This window comes from Amblyraja radiata, chromosome 5 (genome assembly GCF_010909765.2).
Source record: "Amblyraja radiata isolate CabotCenter1 chromosome 5, sAmbRad1.1.pri, whole genome shotgun sequence".
NCBI classification, from domain to species: Eukaryota; Metazoa; Chordata; class Chondrichthyes; order Rajiformes; family Rajidae; genus Amblyraja; species Amblyraja radiata.
The window spans coordinates 65,823,770-65,843,221 of record NC_045960.1 but is presented as its reverse complement, the minus strand read 5'-3'; the positions used below and the strand labels follow the sequence as shown (position 1 = coordinate 65,843,221).

General features: G+C 43.5%; 1 protein-coding gene across 6 annotated transcripts in view; it reads right to left on the bottom strand.

Annotated features, from left to right (window-relative positions):
• Positions 1-19,452, bottom strand: part of asxl2 (ASXL transcriptional regulator 2) — a 174,130-nt gene that overhangs the window by 96,850 nt on the left and 57,828 nt on the right. For 3 of the 6 annotated variants that reach the window (XM_033021421.1, XM_033021423.1, XM_033021430.1), the window contains one exon: positions 3,498-3,580. The exons of 2 other annotated variants lie outside the window; for them this stretch is intronic. In XM_033021421.1, the coding sequence (XP_032877312.1) occupies positions 3,498-3,580 (83 nt within the window). Of the gene's footprint in view, positions 1-3,497; positions 3,581-19,452 lie in introns of those variants that run through there. One more of the 6 variants, XM_033021425.1, reaches the window with a different exon arrangement.

Genomic DNA, 19,452 nt, shown 5'->3' with positions numbered 1-19,452 from the left:
TGGCGTTGAGAGGGAAAGATAAATCAGCCATGATTGAATGGCAAAGTAGACTCAATGATCCTGAATGGCCGAATTCTGCTCCCATAACTTGTGAGCATTTGAACATTATGAACTGCAAATTTCAATTCGTTGGCTTCTCTCATTTACTTTCTGTTACCCACTTTAATCCTGTATTACCCACTTGTCATTTCATCTTTCCAACCGATTAGACATTTCTCTCCACCCTCTCCCTTTCTCTCTGCATCATAAAATGTGCTTTTGCTCCTAATGACCTTGATACATTATTTTTGTTCCACTCTTCATAGATCCTGTTGAGTACTTTGTTTAAGAAAGAACTGCAGATGCTGGAAAAATCAGTCTGAAGAAGGGTCTCGACCCAAAACGTCACCTATTCCTTCGTTCCATAGATGCTGCCTCACCCGCTGAGTTTCTCCAGCATTTTTGTCTACGTTGAGTACTTTGAGCATTTTCTCTTTAATTTCACAAATGGTATCCCCCATGAATGTGACGTGGGTATAGCACTTCTCCCTGTGCTTTCTGGACTGCCTGCAATTTTTATCTAATCATCGTCCTTCAACAGCTCTCCTTCATGGCCTAGCTGAGTAAGACTGGTCTGACTTGATTTCATTCTTATCTCTCAAACTGTAACCTAAGCATCTCGAGCAATGAATATTTAACACATTGCATATGTATCGAAAGAGCTAACCTTTTCCCCCCGGTTAACAATAACTGTATACAAAATACAAGAGACTTATTTACACATGAGAATACTTTCACACAAAACACAGCACAATGATTAAGCAACTGTAAAAGAACAACTGTACATACTGCACATCTTTGAAAGTGGTGTCACAGGTGGACAGAATGGTCAAGAAGGCTTTTGGCACATTGCCCTTCATCATTAAGATTATTGAGTATAGATGTTGCACAAGACATTGATGAGGTCACATTTAGGGTTTTACTAGACTAAGTGCAGACCTGTTGGGTCTGCTCCCCAACACAATATTCCACCACTCACGCATAGCCTCCAACTGCGCAGGCGCGGCTCATTTCCCCTCATCCCCCAGCACTCCATCCCCCTCCCTCTTCGTTCCCCTCTCCTCCTCCAATCCCTCCCTCAACTCCCCCTCCCTCTCCCCTCAATCACACCCTCCCTCCCTCCCTCCCTCCATAACGCCTCTCCCAACCCCCCCTCCTACCCTCTATCCCCCACCTCCCCACCTCCCCCACAACTTCGCTCCTCTCCCTCTATTCCCCCTCCTCCCCACTCTCCTTCCTCACCTCCCCCACTTCCCCTCCTTTCCCTCAATCCCCCCACACTCCCTCCTCACCTCCCCAGAAAACTTTCCCTTCTCCTCCTCCCCTCCCCCAATCCCTCCCTCCCTCCATAAAAAGCAGCATCTGCAGTTCCTTCAGTCATTCATTGTTAGCTCTGGTTTAGATCCAGTTGATTTGAGGATTGGACCAGTTTGCACCGTGTGTGTGTGTGCGCGTGTGTGCGTGTTACTCATACTCCGCATAAACTGCTTGGCCACCCTGCAACCCGACTCTCCCTCCCTCCCTCCCTCTGCCCATTCTGGCTCAGCCCGTCCCCATCCTGCCTGATCTCCCACTGCTGCCACTCGGCCCGTTCCCACCTACCTGCCCGACTGCTGCCGCTGCTGGTCTAAACCGCGGGGGGGGGGGGGGGGGGGGGGGGAGGGGTGGAGTCGGTGTTCGTCACCGGGACCGCCATTGCTGCAGAGGGCGGGCGGGGGAGAGGTGTGAGTGATGAGGGGTGAGTGATGAGGGGGAGAGAGACGTGACCAGGGCCTTCACTGAACCCCTCCCATGGCCGCCGCCGGTGGTGGGGGAGACGATAGACAAGTTACTGTGAGGAGGGGAGAGAGGAGGTTGTGAGTGAGGCGGGAGAGGCCGCGGTGCAGGAAGGGGCGTTGCCTTCCCGGCCGTGGCATTGACTGACGGGAGTGGAGACCAATCTGCGTGGCGTTGACTGACAGCAGAAGAGACCAAACTGCGCATGCGTGGTTTTTAAGATTTTAAACCTTAATAACTTTTTAAATGTACCATTGATCGGAACAAAACTTGTTGCACCTGCAGCACAGGAGATTGATGAGTCAGGTAGCGAAAAATTGTAGTGCTATCTTGTACTGTTTTTGCACAAATAGCAAAACCACGCAAACCGGAAGAGCACAAGTTCAGAGTTTTAGTTATGTATAGATGTTCAGTTTTGGACACCCTATAACAGGAAAGATGTTGCTAAGCTGGAAAGGATGCAGTGAGTATTAACAAAGATCTTGCTTGGACTTGAGTGCCTGAGCTCCAGGGAGAGGATTCTATACCTTGGAGCGCAGGAGGATGAGGGGTGATCTTATTGACGTGTATAAGATTATAAATCGATTGGGTAAATGCACTGATTTTTACCCAGAGGAAGGGGATCAAGAATCAGTGGACATAGACTTAATGTGAGGGGGGGGGGGAGATTTAATAACTTGAGCGGCAACTTTTTTTTGTACACAAAGGATAGTTGGTATATGGAACAAGCTGCTGGTGGAGGTAATTGAGGCAGGAACAATCACAATGTTTAAGAAACATGGTTTACAGGGATATGGGCCAAACGCAAGCAGATGGGACTAGGGTAGATGGGCATGTTGGTTGGTGTGGCAAGTTGGGCTGATGGGCCTGCTGTTTGATTCTGTGACGATGAAATTTCAAGATGAAAGGACCAGGAATCAAGCCTTGGTATGGCAAAGCACCCAAAAATCTATTTAACTACATTGAAGACAGTAAAAGCTACATTGTCGAGTCTCTGCAGCAAACAATGCAGGGTGCTGGCTGTGTTGACAGAAATTTTATGGGGAAGAGATTTCTGCTGAGTGTCAAAAACAATTTCACAATGAATGACAATGAGGGTAACTTGAAATTAAAAACAATTAAGAACAGAACCACATTAGAGTTGATAAAAGCTAAAAAGGATTGCTGAAGTTTGGGCTCCACAGAGATGGAGGAATTTTGTGTTTCTATTTGAGCTGATTAAATAAAAGTTCTGACTCTCGAGAGAATTCATGCATAAACAGTATCTTGCTTCCAGATGACATCACTGATGAGAGCTTATTAACAACAAAGAGAAAGAGACTGAGAATAATGTTTAGAAATGCATGCTTAGTTACCATCACTAGACAAAATTTGACAAAACTATAAACAAATATGAGCTAAGGCAGTAACATGGTTGTGGGATTGAGGCGGAGAGGTAAAGGATGATATTTACACCAAAGAGGATATTTACATCAAACAGAAAAAAATGGTGTGGCTGTGTATTTCAGAGTCAAAAGCATTTAACTGGACGTGCAAATTTGACCTGCACACCATTTTTCCCCTTTTTCTCTCAGTATGAAATACAATCATATAATCATGTAGGTCTTCTAACCAACAAAATAATCACACTCATTCCACTTTATGCAGATTACTATAGAGAATAAGACTGTAAAAGCACTCACCTGATCTCCTTTAATCCTTCACGCTGGATGACTTGGAGGATCTCTTTGTGGCTCATGGGTGTATTTCGGTACTTCTCCAGTACCTGATAAAGATGCACAGCAATGTCAGCTTCAAATGCGTATTCCCACGTGGTAACCACACTTATGAGGAGCATCCAGTAAATATCTAATAATTCAAAGCTAAACTTAGAAATATTCTGTTCCAGTTACAAAAGTGTCTTTTTTTAAATAGCATTTTCAAACTATAAGATGTGATGTTCAATGAATAGACAATTATCTTTCAATAGTGATATTACGGAGATTATATATTTTTTACAACTACTAAGCAGTGATGAACACTGTCTTCCAAAAAAAAGTAAAATAAATTGCAGGCTTTCAATACTTATCAGAAGATTCCACTTCCCCTGAAAGAAGTAAAATGAACACATTTGTTGATTACAAAACATTCAATGGATCCTCCGGTCAAGATATCACGTTATTCTTTTTTTTGGAAAAGTTCAAAGAGAAAGCTGTGAGCATTCTAAGGTAGAACTTCGACTACATTCTATCTTTGTCCGCCCACTCCCCTGACATCAGACTGAAGAAAGATCTCGACCCAAAACGTCACCCATTCCTTCACTCCAGAGATGCTGCCTGGCCCGCTGGGTTACTCCACCATTTTGCGTCTACCAGCATTCACTGGTTAGTTGACTCAGCAGTGTTATTACAAAGTTAATTGCCTACCCTGGGAGTCATCTTCCATATTATATGAGAGAATTTCACATTCTACATAGATATACAATCTGCTTTCATACGAGGCAAATCTAGCGAATGATATTGGAAAATAACTATAATCTCAAGAATGCAATTTTTCATAATCGGAGAATGGAGTTTAATCGAAAGTACCTACAAACCTTGAATACATCACACATACTTTGTCCTCATGCTGACTGTGAATGTCTAATAAATGAGCATGTTTGCGGGCATTGCCAGAAAGATATTTATGCAAGACTCAGAGAAGCCACCCTGAGAGTTGCAAAACAATATTGCTCATATCTTTCCTGGTATGTTTCCTAATGAATTATTTCTTCAGCCTGTGCAGCAAATTTTAACATTCCCGTGGTGGGTCATTTACCACGAAGAAAGCAATCATGCTGAAGTATGGATTGTCCTCATTTCTGAAGATTATGCAATACTGAAACATCACAAAATGCATCTTGGCTATCAGTGATTCATGTTGCAGATTGGAGATGAAGAAGTCAGGGCCAAGCCATGATGTGGGGAACGAAAGCCTCTGTTACCTCTGCCAAGTCAACTGAGATCAACAGAAGCAATAATATCAGCAATAATATTTAAAACTGAAGTGATAAATCATAGGACTGCAATGAAGAAATAGAACACAAATCTTTGGGGTAAACTAACTAAATCAAAAATTCTGCTGACAGCCAACAGCAGGGTTGAACAAAGGAGGTTTCATGCATTTTATTACATTACATTTATTACAGCAAAATGGAAGTGTAGGTAAAAAAAACTAAAGATGGTAATTTCTTCAAATGTTCCATTGTCTGAATGCAATCTATATTGTACAAGTATATTGAACAAATAAACTTCTACATTTCTTACGTTAATGACTATCGGCCATGTGCAAGGCTGTACCACAGGACGATACTCTTTTTGTGCAATGATGATGTGGCCAGCAATCAAAAATCCCATATTATGCCATAAATACAAGTCATTTCAAATAATTGATCTCCTGTTGTTTTTTCTCATTAACTCTCAACTACAGGCAATTTTCAGAAAGTTACATCATTTCAAAGTTTGTTGAGTATACGTTAACAAGAGTCAGTTCTTTTAAGCACCTTTCAAGTACCAACATAAGTTCCAAACAGTCAAGAATGCATTGGTGTCTTCAAAGTAATCACCGAAAACCAAGTGCTGGAAACACTTAGCAGATCAGGCAACATCTGTAGAGTGAAATAGTTGTACGATTCCAGCATTTGCTGTTGTAATTTTGTATTTCAAGCATCTACATTTCTTTTTATTTTCCCTAATATTTGAACGCCATTAAATCAGAAGGTTCTACCGCATGTGCAGGCTTGCAAATAGGAGACTTGACTTTAGTAAAACTGCTCTGCAAACTTACTTTACTGCAAGTAGGTGGACAGTGCAAGTAATTAAAAAGCCCATCTTAGTGGTCATAGAGTCACAGAAAGATATCGATCGGAAACAGGCCATTCGGCCCACGTCAACCGTTGAACATCTTCAGAAAGTTGATAACAAACATAGGAAGCAAAGTTATAAATGGGAACCAGCTTACAAATTATTGACTGTCCCGATACCTACAAACACTGATCGAGTTTTAAAACCACACGGTGCTGCTACTTTAATAAAAGACACTCAGTATTACAACAGCAGAAACAAAGTTACATTGCTGGAGATGGAACTAAACGGAACTGCAGATGCTGGTTTATACCAAAGAGATAGACACAAAATGCTGGAGTAACTCAGCAGAATTAATTTTATTTTCCACCCACTCTCCCTTCGACAATCGGTCTAAGAATGGTCCGTCCCAAAATATCACCTATCCATTTACATTGCAGGCTGCCTCTTGACTCACTGGCATAGGGGACCGTGATCACCAAGTACACACAAAGAACTGCAGATGCCGGTTAATACACAAAAGAAGAAGGGAAGAAGATTGAACTTTTTTTGTCTTCCATCACAGTGAGGAATGTGGGGGAGTCGCTGTGGTGGATGTTTATGTTAAAAATGTATTTGCTCTTTCTTGGTATGGCTGAATGGCAATTTGAATTTCACTGTACCTTCATTGGTTCATGTGAGAATAAACAAACCTTGAAAAGGACACAAAATGATGAAGTGACTCAGTGGGTCAAGCAGCATCCCTGGAGAACATGGATAGATGACATTTACGGTCAAGACCCTTCGGCAGACAGAAGCTTCAGGAATCAAGTACCCAAAGTCTCCACAAAAAAAAATTGCTTTGTTAAAAACAAAGCTGTTCACAAAATCTCCAAGCCCACTCTCTTCACCTTCATTGGTTTATTTAATTTGCCATTGTATTTTTGTGCTCCCCACCCAACAAAATACTATTTGCTCCCAAAATCCCATGTCTTACTGTAAGTGCAAAACTATTTCTAATGCAGGTGTGTAAGTTTGACCAGCGGGCGCCACTCTGATCTGTTGCTAAAGACTGTGGATTCATGTCACAAGCAGATTCCAAGAACATAGACAAATCTGACACCGATTCAGTGCTACAGTGCCCTCATAATGTTTGGGACAGACCCATTATTTAGTTATTTGCCTCTGTACTCCACAATTTGAGATTTGTAATTTAAAAAAATCACATGTGGTTAAAATGCACATTGTCAGATTTTATTAAAGGGTTTTTTTACACATGTTGGTTTCACCATGTAGAAATTACAGCACCATAATGTTTGGGACACATGGGTTCACAGGTGTTTGTAATTGCTTAGGTGTGTTTAATTGCCTCCTTAATGCAGGTATAAGAGACCTCTCAGCACCTAGTATTTCCTCCGGTCTTTCCATCACCTTTGGAAACTTTTATTGCTGTTTATCAACATGAGGACCAAAGTTGTGACAATGATAGTCAAAGAAGCCATTATGAAACTGAGAACCACGAATAAAACTGTTTGAGGCATCAGCCAAACCTTAGATTTACCATTTGGAACATCATTAAGAAGAAAGAGAGCACTGGTGAGCTTACTAATCGCAAAGGGCCAAAGAAGACCTCCACAGCTGATGACAGAAGAATTCTCTCTATAATAAAGAAAAATCCCCAAACCCCTGTCGGACGGATCAGAAACACACTTCAGGAGTCAGGTGTGGATTTGTCAATGACCATTGTCCACCGAAGACTTCATGAACAGAAATACAGAGGCCACACTGCAAGATGCAAACCACTGGTTAGTTGCGTAAATAGGATGGCCAGGTTACAGTTTGCCAAGAAGTACTTAAAAGAGCAACCACAGTTCTGGAAAATTGTTGTGTGGACAGATGAGACGATGATTAACATATCAGAGTGATGGCAAGAGCAAAGTATGGAGGAGAGAAGGAACTGCCCAAGATCCAAAGCATACCACCTCATCCGTGAAACATGGTGGTGGGGGTGTTATGGCCTGGCATGTATGGCTCCTGAAGGTCACTTATCTTCATTGATGATACAACTGCTGATGGTAGTAGCATAATGAATTCTGAAGTGTATACACACATCCTATCTGCTCAAGTTCAAACAAATGCCTCAAAACTCATTGGCCAGCGGTTCATTCTGCAGCAATACAATGATCTCAAACATACTGCTAAAGCAACAAAGGTTTTTCAATGCTAAAAATTGGTCAATTCTTGAGTGAATTGTATGTAACAACTATCTTGAGTGACCAAGTCAATCACCCGATCTGAACCCAATTGAGCATGCCTTTTATATGCTGAAGAGTAAACTGAAGGGGACTAACCCCCAAAGCATAAGCTAAAGATGGCTGCAATACAGGCCTGGCAGAGCATCACCAGAGAAGACACCCAGCAACTGGTGATGTCCATGAATCACAGACTTCAAGCAGTCATTGCATACAAAGGATATACAACAAAATACTAAACATGACTACTTTCATCTACATGACATTGATGTGCCCCAAACATGACGGTGCCCTTAAATGGGAGGACTATGTATAAACACTGCTGTAATTTCTACATGGTGAAACCAAAGTGTATAAAAATGGCCTTTATTAAAATCTGACAATGTGCACTTTAACCACATGTGATTTTTTCTATTACAATCTCAATTTGTGGAGTACAGAGGCAAACAAATAAATGATGAGTCTTTGTCCCAAACATTATGGAGGGCACTGAATATAGGTTCCACCATTAAACAAGTTCAAATCCAAAGAGCCGGACATTCTCCTTGTTTTTTACTAAATATTAACCATGACTGAGAACCAAAAGGTCACTGCTAGCCAGTAGTCTTAATGATAACAGTTAAAGCATGGATGAATTGTATGTAACAACTATCATGATTTGATAAGGAGATAGACTTAAACTCGCAAAAGGACAATTTATGGCTCATATCACTTAAAATCAGGTGAATGATGAAATACTGCAAAACAATTTATTATATATAATTTTCCCAAATGGACTGAAGCACATTCTGTACCCAGTGAATAAGCAGCAAATACCAGTGTATGCAGGATAGCTATTTATTGCTGTGTAAGAGTGGCAGCCTCAAGAGGGGTTGCTCGTGGTAAGGAGATGCTGTACAAATGCAAACTCTTCATCTAACTGTATAAATGAATAGAACAGGTCCTCATTAAAATGCAAGCCAAAAAACAGTTCAAAACATTTCCTCTTTGTTTTCCAGTCTTTGTTCATTTCCCCATATGTCAATAATTTTCAAGTGTTGAGTAAAAATACTAAGAGCTGTCCTTAGGAAATGAATAGTAATTAAATAGCCGTTAATGCTAACTGGAATTCTGCTGTTGTTTGCATGTATTTAAAGATTTAAAGAAAGCATTGTACTTGTCATATTGCGTAGCTTACTTTTTTAACCTGTGGTTCATATTGTCTGGTTTCTTTTACCTAGAGAGCACAAACCTCAAGTGTTCCTCTGTGGTTTTATGGATTAAAAAAAAAGATTTGGTACAATTCAGACATGTCAAAGTACAGATGGAATCCTCTGCATATTTCACATGGTCTATTTTTAACTAATCATTGGGTCCGATTTCAATTTGAATACTACCTAACCTATTGGATACACAACGACCAATAATTGACTTGAATCCTTGGATCTTTAAAAGTTGGTACACTCTCAACGAACGTTGCTGTGATTATTTACTTCCAAATAACTTTTGAAAGCAGAGCTCAAGGGACTGACCAAAGAGTCATGAAAGGGTTTTGAATTAGACGGAGGGCAAAGAGTTGGCTGGTCATGGGCTTCTCATCAATGTCTCTAGGCCCTATACTGGAAGTTGCTAGCTGGTGGCAGGACATGACCAGAAGAGAAGGTTCCAAATTTGTTATTTTTCTCTACTCCGGTTTAATGGGAGAAATGTTGTATTGTCAGTGGAAACTTTAATTTCAAAGGTTTCAAAGGTCTTTAATTGTCACGTGTACCAATTAAAGTTAGTGATATTCAAATTACCATACAGGCATATAAAAGCAACAAGACATACAACTACATAAAAGTTAACATAAACATCCCCCACAGTGGATTCCCCACATTCTTCACTGTGATGGAAGGCAATAAAGTCCAATTTTCGTCCCTCTTTATTCTCCCGCGGTCAGGGCAGTTGAACCATCCGTCGGGGAAACCGAAGCTCCCGCAGCCGGTGGTCAAAGCTCCCGTTCCGAGGTCGATCCTCGACAGGGATGGCCCGCTCCACGATGGTACGTCCCGCAGGCTCCCGCGGTTGGAGCTTCCAAATTGATCTCCAGGCCGCCAACTCCTCGATGTTAGGCCGCAGTGCGGACAGAGATACGATACGGGGGAAAAAAAAAATCGGTTCTCCGTCGAGGTAAGAGATTTTAAAAGTTTCCCACCCACCCTCCCCCCCCGCCCCGCATAAAACAAGCTAAAGAACTCGAAAACATACATTTAACACGTACTATTAAAACAATAAAGAAGGAAGGGACAGACAGACTTTTGGCGAGAGAGCCATTTCAGAGTACAGACCCAGATTGTGTCAAGAACTATTGACATGATTATCTTCTTTAGGCCTTTTACTGAAAGATGGTATTTAGTAATATGCGCCATTATTTCTCATTTTTAATCCATAAATATTGCTGAACTAAATTGCCACCTGGAAACTTTTGATTTATGTTGGTATAATAACTAAACTAGCCCAGGGGCACTTGTCCAAATGACTTATTAAGCTGCTGTAGCGAGACCCATTCCAAATTTTCTGTAGGCAACAACATGATAGATGAGACACGGCATGATACTAGTTCTCATTCACCATCATTTGACTCAGTTTACTTGTTTTAACTTCCACTCCATTTTTTCTCAATGCAGTTTCCTTTGTGCCCAACATCATATTTATATGTGGTGCTCCATTAATAACGTAACTCTTGAAATGAAATCAAATAGGTTACAAATCTACTTAAAGCATGTAGATTTCTAAAACTGAACTAAACTATCACAGTGACAAGTTAATCTGACAATTTGGGAAGTGATACAAGATTTAGCAACAATGTAATGCTTAAACCACAGCAATAATAGATTGTTTCTACCAGTGCCTTAAACAAGGGTTCCAAACAGATAAATGGTGGGAAAGATGTTTTATGAGAAGAACATTAAGAGCCATTAAGGAGTAAGCCAATTATGAAGCACTGCAGAAATGATTGATGTCAAAAACAAAATCGGAAACTAGTTCCAAAGGAAAAGACAGTTAAAACATGAAGGAAACATTCAGAGGCATCTGAAGGAAACACATCGGACCTCCTGATTTTAATTATGTGCCGTTAAATGCAAGAAAAGACAATAAATAATGCCAACAAAGCACAACCTCTAACAAAATTCAGTTTAACCCACTATACTTTGTGCTGTAGAAACTGAAAAAAGGTTTCCATCAATGTGGAGCACACATTTCAGGAGAAGTAAATCACAATATAATATATACTGACCACTCTAGAGTTGCCGAGCTCGCAGAGAGTGAATAACTACTTCACAAGCTGGAATTTTCCATGGTGAAGACTGGGTTTCACGTGTTTGCTCACATGAGCTCATTCTATTGGCAAGCATTTGTGGATTAAAGATACAAAAGGTGAACATGGTATTTTCAACTTAAAACCTCTGAGCACTTAAAGCATAGTTTAGCTTTTACAGTATTTGTTTCTTACCATGTGCAAGTTTTCAAAACACCATTTCCCTAATTTTCTACACACACAACTGAAATTATTCCCCTCAAACAAGTAAACAAGAGTCATGTGAATTTATTCCATTTTTCAGGCAGCAAAGCTGTCTCACTTCACAACAGGAAAAGCAAATGGACCAAACATTACAGGAACTTGGGGAAAAAAACAGCTTCAACAAAGTGACAATGCCAAACAACTCTGCCCTCTGCTGTTACAATAACAGGCAGAAATGCAAATAAAGAGTTTGGGCATTTTTTTTTGCAACTATTCAAACAGGATGGTCCCTCATCTTTTGCAAATATGTACATTCCAGCTGCAAAAATTACCCACAGTTGTCACTGGGATTTCAGTGCAGATAAGGTGTGTGGCATTTTCACCTATAGCCAAATGAACTGTAATTTTCATCGTAAGGTTTCCTTCCTCCCACCTCTGACAACTCACTCATCGCACAGACAGTTCACAAGTACCTTCTTCACATGTTTTTTCCCCTCCCTACGACCTTACTTCCTCTTCACCCTCCCTACTGTGACCCTACCACCCATCCACCCTCAGACCCTTCCTCCTCTCCCCCCCTTCCCACTGTGACTCTGCCACCTCACCCCCTCCCCACGACCCTACCTCCTCTCCTCCCACCCCACTGTGACCTTACCTCTGCTCCCCCTCCCCATTCTGACCTACCTTCTCTCCCCCTCCCCACAACCCTGCCTCCGCTCCCCCATCTCCATGATCCTCCCTCCTTCCCCGTCCACCATGCTAACCCTGCCAACTTCCCATCACCCGATCTACTCCTCCCTCTCACTGCGACCCTATCCTGCCCCACGCGACTCTACCTACCCGTGCATTATGATCCCACCCCTCTAAGCAACCAAACTGTCTTTCCATTCATCATGTCCCCACCACCTTTCCCTTTATCCCACCTCCTCTGCTCCCCCTGTGACCCCACCGTCTCTCCGCTCACCGTGACCTCAGGGAGTTCTAATCTCATCACCATGACCTACCTCCTCACCATCAGTCAGTTTAACATGATCGTACAACTGGCATTTTCTCATTTGAGACACAGGAAATGCCAATCCACTGCTGACGGACAAAAAGAAACTACAAATGACTGACCTTTAATACTTGAATGACGTGGTCACATGCAGACACTTCACAAACAGAAGCGGATACCTTAAGAGGAAGGATGCACCACACCAGCTGGTGAAAATAAACTTATGCGTCAACTCCCATAAAGGTGAGGCTGAACGTCAATTCTACTCTGAAAAACTCACTTGAGCACTTGGAGCTGGTCCACACATGGGGATCATCTAGATTGCCAGTTCTTCTGAGTGAGACACGCTCTAGCATGAGGGAATCCACTTCCAACCTGTCACATAGCCACGTACAGAATCTGGAGCCAATCCTTTCTATCATGTGGCCACGTACATATTAATGCAAAACAGACCAATCAAGGACTGGGGAAAGACCGGTATAATCGTATTACAGCAAATGACATCCACTAAAGGAATGCACAAGGATGATGAATTAATAACTGCATAGTTGATGGCAAGTATACAAAACATTTAACATACTTATATAAGTTCCAAGACTTATCTGTGCAGAAAAAGATACAAAAATTATCTGCAACAGTAGGATGGAAACTTGGGACAGTTTCTCAACTTGAGATTTCTATTTATTCATTATCACTCGTATGTGCGTCACTCGGCCAGGAGATCAACATCTAGGGTGTTGAGGACCTGCCCTTCCTGAACCAATGCAGGGTGCGAGGTAACTGTACATTGCCATGGGTAGAGCTTCTAATATAAAATAGTGAGCACATTGTAAGGGGGAAATTTATTTCCAACTAAGCATGTTCAATGACTGCGCTCTACAGCATTATGAGTATCCATGTGATAGGTATCCTTGTCTTTCTAGGAGGTTCATGTCAAAGCAGCTCCTTCTAACGGAAGAGTTTGAGGAATGGCATGGACTGCAGTCATTCCATTGAAGTTGGACAATGGTTAAAGCTCAGTAATTTTATTGCCAGTGCTGCTGTCGTGAAATGCAGTCTGGAGAATGAAACCGTACTTCTTCTCAATCATATCTGCAAGTAGAAAGGATTCAGTGCCTCAGAAGCAGAAACGAGTGGCAGATACAATCTCCAACCTGGCCCTGCAGCCCCAGCAAGTGCCTGGTTGTTCATTTCCTGGACAGCATGATGCCATTTCGGGGAAACAGCAATGGCAATGCAATTAAATAAAATGGGAAATGATGTGTTTACCAAATGGTGGCAAGAACCAGCTATGATCAGGCAGGGACTGGCACCCTGACCGGACATTTAGAAACTCCTCAATTCATTGACGCCTACCCCTTTCCCCCTCTGGCATTACACTCTATTACTATGGGTAGCAAACCTTTGCTGATTAGTACGGGTGTCAAGGGTTGTGGGGAGAAGGCAGGAAAATGGGGTTAGGGGTTATAGATAGATCAGCCACGATTGAATGGCGGAGTAGACTTGATAGGCGCAGAATTAGGCCATTCGCCCCATCACATATGACCTTACCGTGCACAGCCTTAAGCTCGGCTCACATTGTGGCAAGATGGTTTATAGAAGCCACAGAGCGGGTCTAATGAGTGGCTCGGTGGCGCTGCGGTGGAGTTGGTGCCTTACAGAGCCAGTGATCCGGGTTCAACCCCAACCTCGGGTGCTGTCTGTACGGAGTTAGTACGTTCTCCACGTGACCTGCGTGGGTTTTCGCCAGGTGCTCCGGTTTCCTTCCACTCTCCAAAGACATACTAGTTTGTAGGTGAATTGGCTTCTGTAAGCTGTAAATTGGCCCGAGTGTGTAGGATAACGTTAGTGTACAGGAAGATCGCTGGTCGTCGTAGACTCAGTGGGCCGAAAGGCCTGTTTATATGCTGTGTCTCCAATGTCTAAAGTAAAGTCTACAGTGAGAAACTCCCTCTGGAGAGATCCTAGGCGAGATCCTAGATCCATGGCATCTCTCCATCAGGAATCCTATGGCATTTTGCTCCATAAGGCTTCGTGACCATGTGGAAATTGAGCTTGCTACCACGACCAGGTCAGGTAAAAATAAGGAACCAAGAATAGATGGGAAAGTCTTTTGTTTACAAGATACTGCACACTGGCTCTTGTACAACGGGCACTGCAGATGACCACAGGATAAATAAGACTAACAAACTTCTCAAGTGCATAGATTCTGTCTATTGTCTGGATACCATTCGGTAATCTGGTTAAAAGAGGAGGGGGAATTTCATTGTTGGTTAAGGAGGATATCACGGCTGTGTTCAGAGGTGACATTACGGACGGTTCATCTAGTGAGGCTATATGGGTGGAGCAGAGGGACAAGAAAGGGATGATAACCTTGTTGGGGGTGTACTACAGACCCCCGAATAGTCAACGGGAATTAGAAGAGCAAATGTGCCAGGAGATTGCAGACAGTTGCAGGTCAAATAAGGTTGGTGTAGTAGGGGATTTCAACGTTCCCAATATAGATTGGGAGAATCATAGCGTGAAGGGTTCAGATGGGGTGCAATTCCTCAAAAGTGTTCAGGAGAGTTTTCTTAAACAGTATGTGGAGGTCCTCACACATGAGAGGGCAACGCTGGATCTAGTATTGGGAAATTGGGAAGGGCAAGTTAATGAAGTGTGTGTGGAGGAGCCTTTTGGGACCAGTGACCACAGTTTGATTAGGTTTAAGATAATTATGGATCGGGCCGGAGAGAGTCCACGTGTTAAAATGCTCAACTGGGGTAAGGCCAACTTTGAGGATATGAGAGAAGGTCTCGCTCAAGTTTAGAGCAGGTTATTTGAGGGGAAAGGAACATCGGCCAAGTGGGATGTTTTTAAAAGTGTTCTGAAGAAAGCTCAGGATGTGTACGTCCCCGTTAGAGTGAAAGGCAAAGCAGGCAAACGTAAGGAAGCTTGGCTGACGAGGGATATAGAGGCATTGGTTAAGAATAAAAAGGACGCATGGGACAGGTACAGACAGCTGTGATCAAGTGCATCCCTGGAGGAGTTTCGGGAACTAAGGAGCAAACAAAAAAGATCAGAAGGTAGCATAAAATACAATCCCAAAAGATTTTATGAATAGATTAGATTAAGTGCAGACTAGTTGGGTCTGCTCCCCAACGCAATATTCCACTACTCATGCATAGCTCCCAACTGCGCACACTTTTTAGTCGAAGTCGGTTGCGATGCTAGTTGAAGGTGGTTGCCGGAGGTTGCAGGTAGTGAAAGGTCTTACCTTCCACTACCTGCAACCTTCGGCAACCACCTGCAACCTCCGGCAACCACCTTCAACTAGCATCGCAACTGGCTTCGACGAAATAATGACCAATTTTTAAAATGGCAACCTATTTTTAGTCGCGGCAAGTTTTGAATTTTTTGAAATAATCGCCGGAACATAGAAGAAGCGGAAACCACTTTCGACCATTAGGGAGACTGACAAAAACCTCTGGGAACCGCACGGAAACCTTGGGTGGGGTGCAAATTCTCCAGAGGTTTCCGTTCAGGTTTCTTAAGTGGGACAGGGGCATTACACTCCTTAAAGGAGGCTTTGATAACATCCTAATATCTTTCACCTACATCTGTCAAGGCAGAGGTTGGAACGGTGTCTCAATTGGCCATTTGGTTTCATGTATGCGAATAATGTAGCCTGTGGAAAGGAATTAATTAATGCAATTAGGACCTCAGTGACGGGGATGTTGGTCTGGTATGTGACATTGAAGTTCGTTCAGTTATCCTGCCAGTGAATTTGGAAGACTTGCAGAGATGGTGTTGGTGGTTTTGGCGGAGACACGTTAGGAGTCCATTACCTTGAGAGTATTGTTCAAAAGGGAACTGCAGATGCTGGAATATCGAAGGTACACAAAATTGCTGGGGAAACTCAGCGGGTGCAGCAGCATCTATGGAGCGAAGGAAATAGGCGACGTTTCGGGCCGAAACCCTTCTTCAGACTGATGGGGGGTGGGGGGGGGGAGAAAGAAGGAAAAGGGGAGGCGGAGGAGGAGCCCGAGAGCGGGCGGATGGGAGGAGACAGCTAGAGGGTTAAGGAAGGGGAGGAGACAGCAAGGGCTAGCAAAATTGCTGTCTCCTCCCCTTCCTTAACCCTCTAGCTGTCTCCTCCCACCCTCCCATCCGCCCGCCCTCGGGCTCCTCCTCCCCCTCCCCTTTTCCTTCTTTCTCCCCCCCCCCCCCCCCATCAGTCTGAAGAAGGGTTTCGGCCCGAAACGTCGCCATTTCCTTCGCTCCATAGATGCTGCTGCACCCGCTGAGTTTCCCCAGCAATTTTGTGTACCTTGAGAGTATTGGAGGGCCTAGTGTTTGGAATCAAAATGTACATGACTGTCATAAATCTTTGATCATATTCTTTCATATGTTCATGTGTACATGTAGAGGATCTGTCCATGCTGTTGAGGGATTCTATGTGAATTGGCAAAGGATGTGATCATACAAAGGATACAAAGGACATTTATTATCACATACACCAATTGGTGTAGTGAAATTTGACTTGCCATTGCAGCACACAAATAAAGATAAGACACAACATTAAAGAATTTAACAATAAACATAAAAACATCCCCCCACAATGGTTCCCACTGTGAGGGATGACAGCAAAGTCCAGTCCCATCCCCTGTTCACCCATAGTCGGGCCTATTGAGGCCTCCGCCGTCGCCGCTACGGCAGCCTGATGCTTCAGGCCCTCTTGCCGGTATGATGGAACTCCAGCGTCGGGAGAACCCTCTCAGCGGCTTGGGATACCTGGAACGGCCGCATCCTTACCGGAGACCGCGGTTTCCGAAGCCAACAGGCCGCGCCGGTCGGAGCTCCAACACTGGCGATCTCGGCGAAAGATCCCAGGCTCTGCGGTGTTTTAAATCCAGCGTCGCCTGCCCGTGGCTGGACGCCCGCAGCAACAGCTCCTCGGATGTTGGAGTCGGCGATCACAGTACTCGTGGAGCTTACCGCACGGTGACCTGGGTAAGGCATCGCCCGCTCCGCGATGGTGTCCCAGCGCTGTGCCGCCGCTGAAGCTGTAGTCCCGGCCGATCCAGACAGGAAACGCTGTTCCAGTCCGATGGTAGGCTGCGAGGAAGGGGCGAAAATACGGCTCGGAGAAAAGCCTCATCTCCGACCAGGTAGGGACTGAGAAAAATAGTTTCCCCCTTTCCCCCTTTCCCCCCCACCCCTCACATAAAAAGACTAGAAAACCTCCAAAACAAACACTTTTAACTCACTAAAAATAAAAAAAAGGGTGAAAGGACTAACAGCTGCATGCAGGGCAGCCATACTTCGAGGGCGCCCCCTTCTAAATAAATATACGGCGCAACATTCTAAATATTTAATGTCATACTTATGCATAATTTGTTATGACGTTATGTTTGGCTGCTTTCAAAAAGCATACATGATGCATATATAAAAGCAGGATTAAATTTCAAAAAACAATAAAATACTGCTAACAACACACTGCCAAGATAAAACATTCTAAATATTTCACATACATGTCCAGGGAATTAATAATTTAGAAATTATACATGTAATGAAAACTGGCTAAATATATGTCTGAATTGTGTGTGTTAAATTGGATAATTTATACAATTTATCCTGTGTTCGGCACAGGAGAGAGGATTGACAGAAAGAGAGGGAGGATGGAGAAAGAGGGGAGGTTGTAGATACCTAAAATTGGAGAATTCAATGCCGATACCATTGGGTAGTAAACAACCCAAGCAGAATTTGAGGTACTGCTTCTCCAGTTTGTGTGTGGCCTCCCTCTGGCAAAAGAGGCAGCCCAGAACAGAAAAGTCAGTGTGGAATGGGAAGAGGAGTTAATACAGTTAGCAACCGGGAGATCCAGTAGACCTTGGCGGACTGGGCGCAAGTGTTCAGTGAAATGGTCAACAAGTTTACACGGTCTCGCGAATGTTCAGGAGCCTACATTGGGAACACTGAACGCAGTAGATGACGTGAGAGAAAGTGCACGTGAACCCCTGTTTCACCTGGGGGAACTATTTGGGTCCCTGGATGGAGAAGAGGGAGGAAGTACAGGGACAGATGTTAAATCTCCTGCATTTGCAGGGGAAAGTACCTGAGGAGGGAATTTTTTGAGTGGGAAGGAATGAGTGAACTAAGGAATTGTGGAGGGACAGCTCTCCGTGGAAGGCGGAAAGGGCTGGGGACGTGAATATGTGACTGGTGGTGGGAGCACGTAAGAGGTGACAGAAATGTCAGAGGATGATGTGTCAGATTCGGAGCCTGGTGGAGTGAAAGGTGAAAGCCAGGGGAACTCTATCCTTGTAAAATCTATGGGTGTGGAGGGGCAAGTACAGGACTACCGAACATAGAGATGTAGGTGAGGGATCCATCTATGACAGAAGGGGGTGGGGGACATTCATAGCAAAAGGATTTGAGTATAGGAGCAGGGAGGATCTACTGCAGTTGTACAGGGTCTTGGTGAGACCACACCTGGAGTATTGCATACAGTTTTGGTCTCCAAATCTGAGGAAGGACATTATTGCCACAGAGGGAGTGCAAAGAAGGTTCACCAGACTGATTCCTGGGATGTCAGGACTGTCTTATGAAGAAAGACTGGATAGACTTGGTTTATACTCTCTAGAATTTAGGAGATTGAGAGGGGATCTTATAGAAACTTACAAAATTCTTAAGGGGTTGGACAGGCTAGATGCAGGAAGATTGTTCCCGATGTTGGGGAAGTCCAGGACAAGGGGTCACAGCTTAAGGATAAGGGGGAAATCCTTTAAAACCGAGATGAGAAAAACATTTTTCACACAGAGAGTGGTGAATCTCTGGAACTCTCTGCCACAGAGGGTAGTTGAGGCCAGTTCATTGGCTATATTTAAGAGGGAGTTAGATGTGGCCCTTGTGGCTAAAGGGATCAGAGGGTATGGAGAGAAGGCAGGTACGGGATACTGAGTTGGATGATCAGCCATGATCATATTGAATGGCGGTGCAGTCTCGAAGGGCCGAATAGCCTACTCCTGCACCTAATTTCTATGTTTCTATGACATGGTTGGTAAAGGAAGAGGAGATCGTGGATATCCCGGAATGGAAAGCCTCATCTTGGGAGCAGATGCTGCG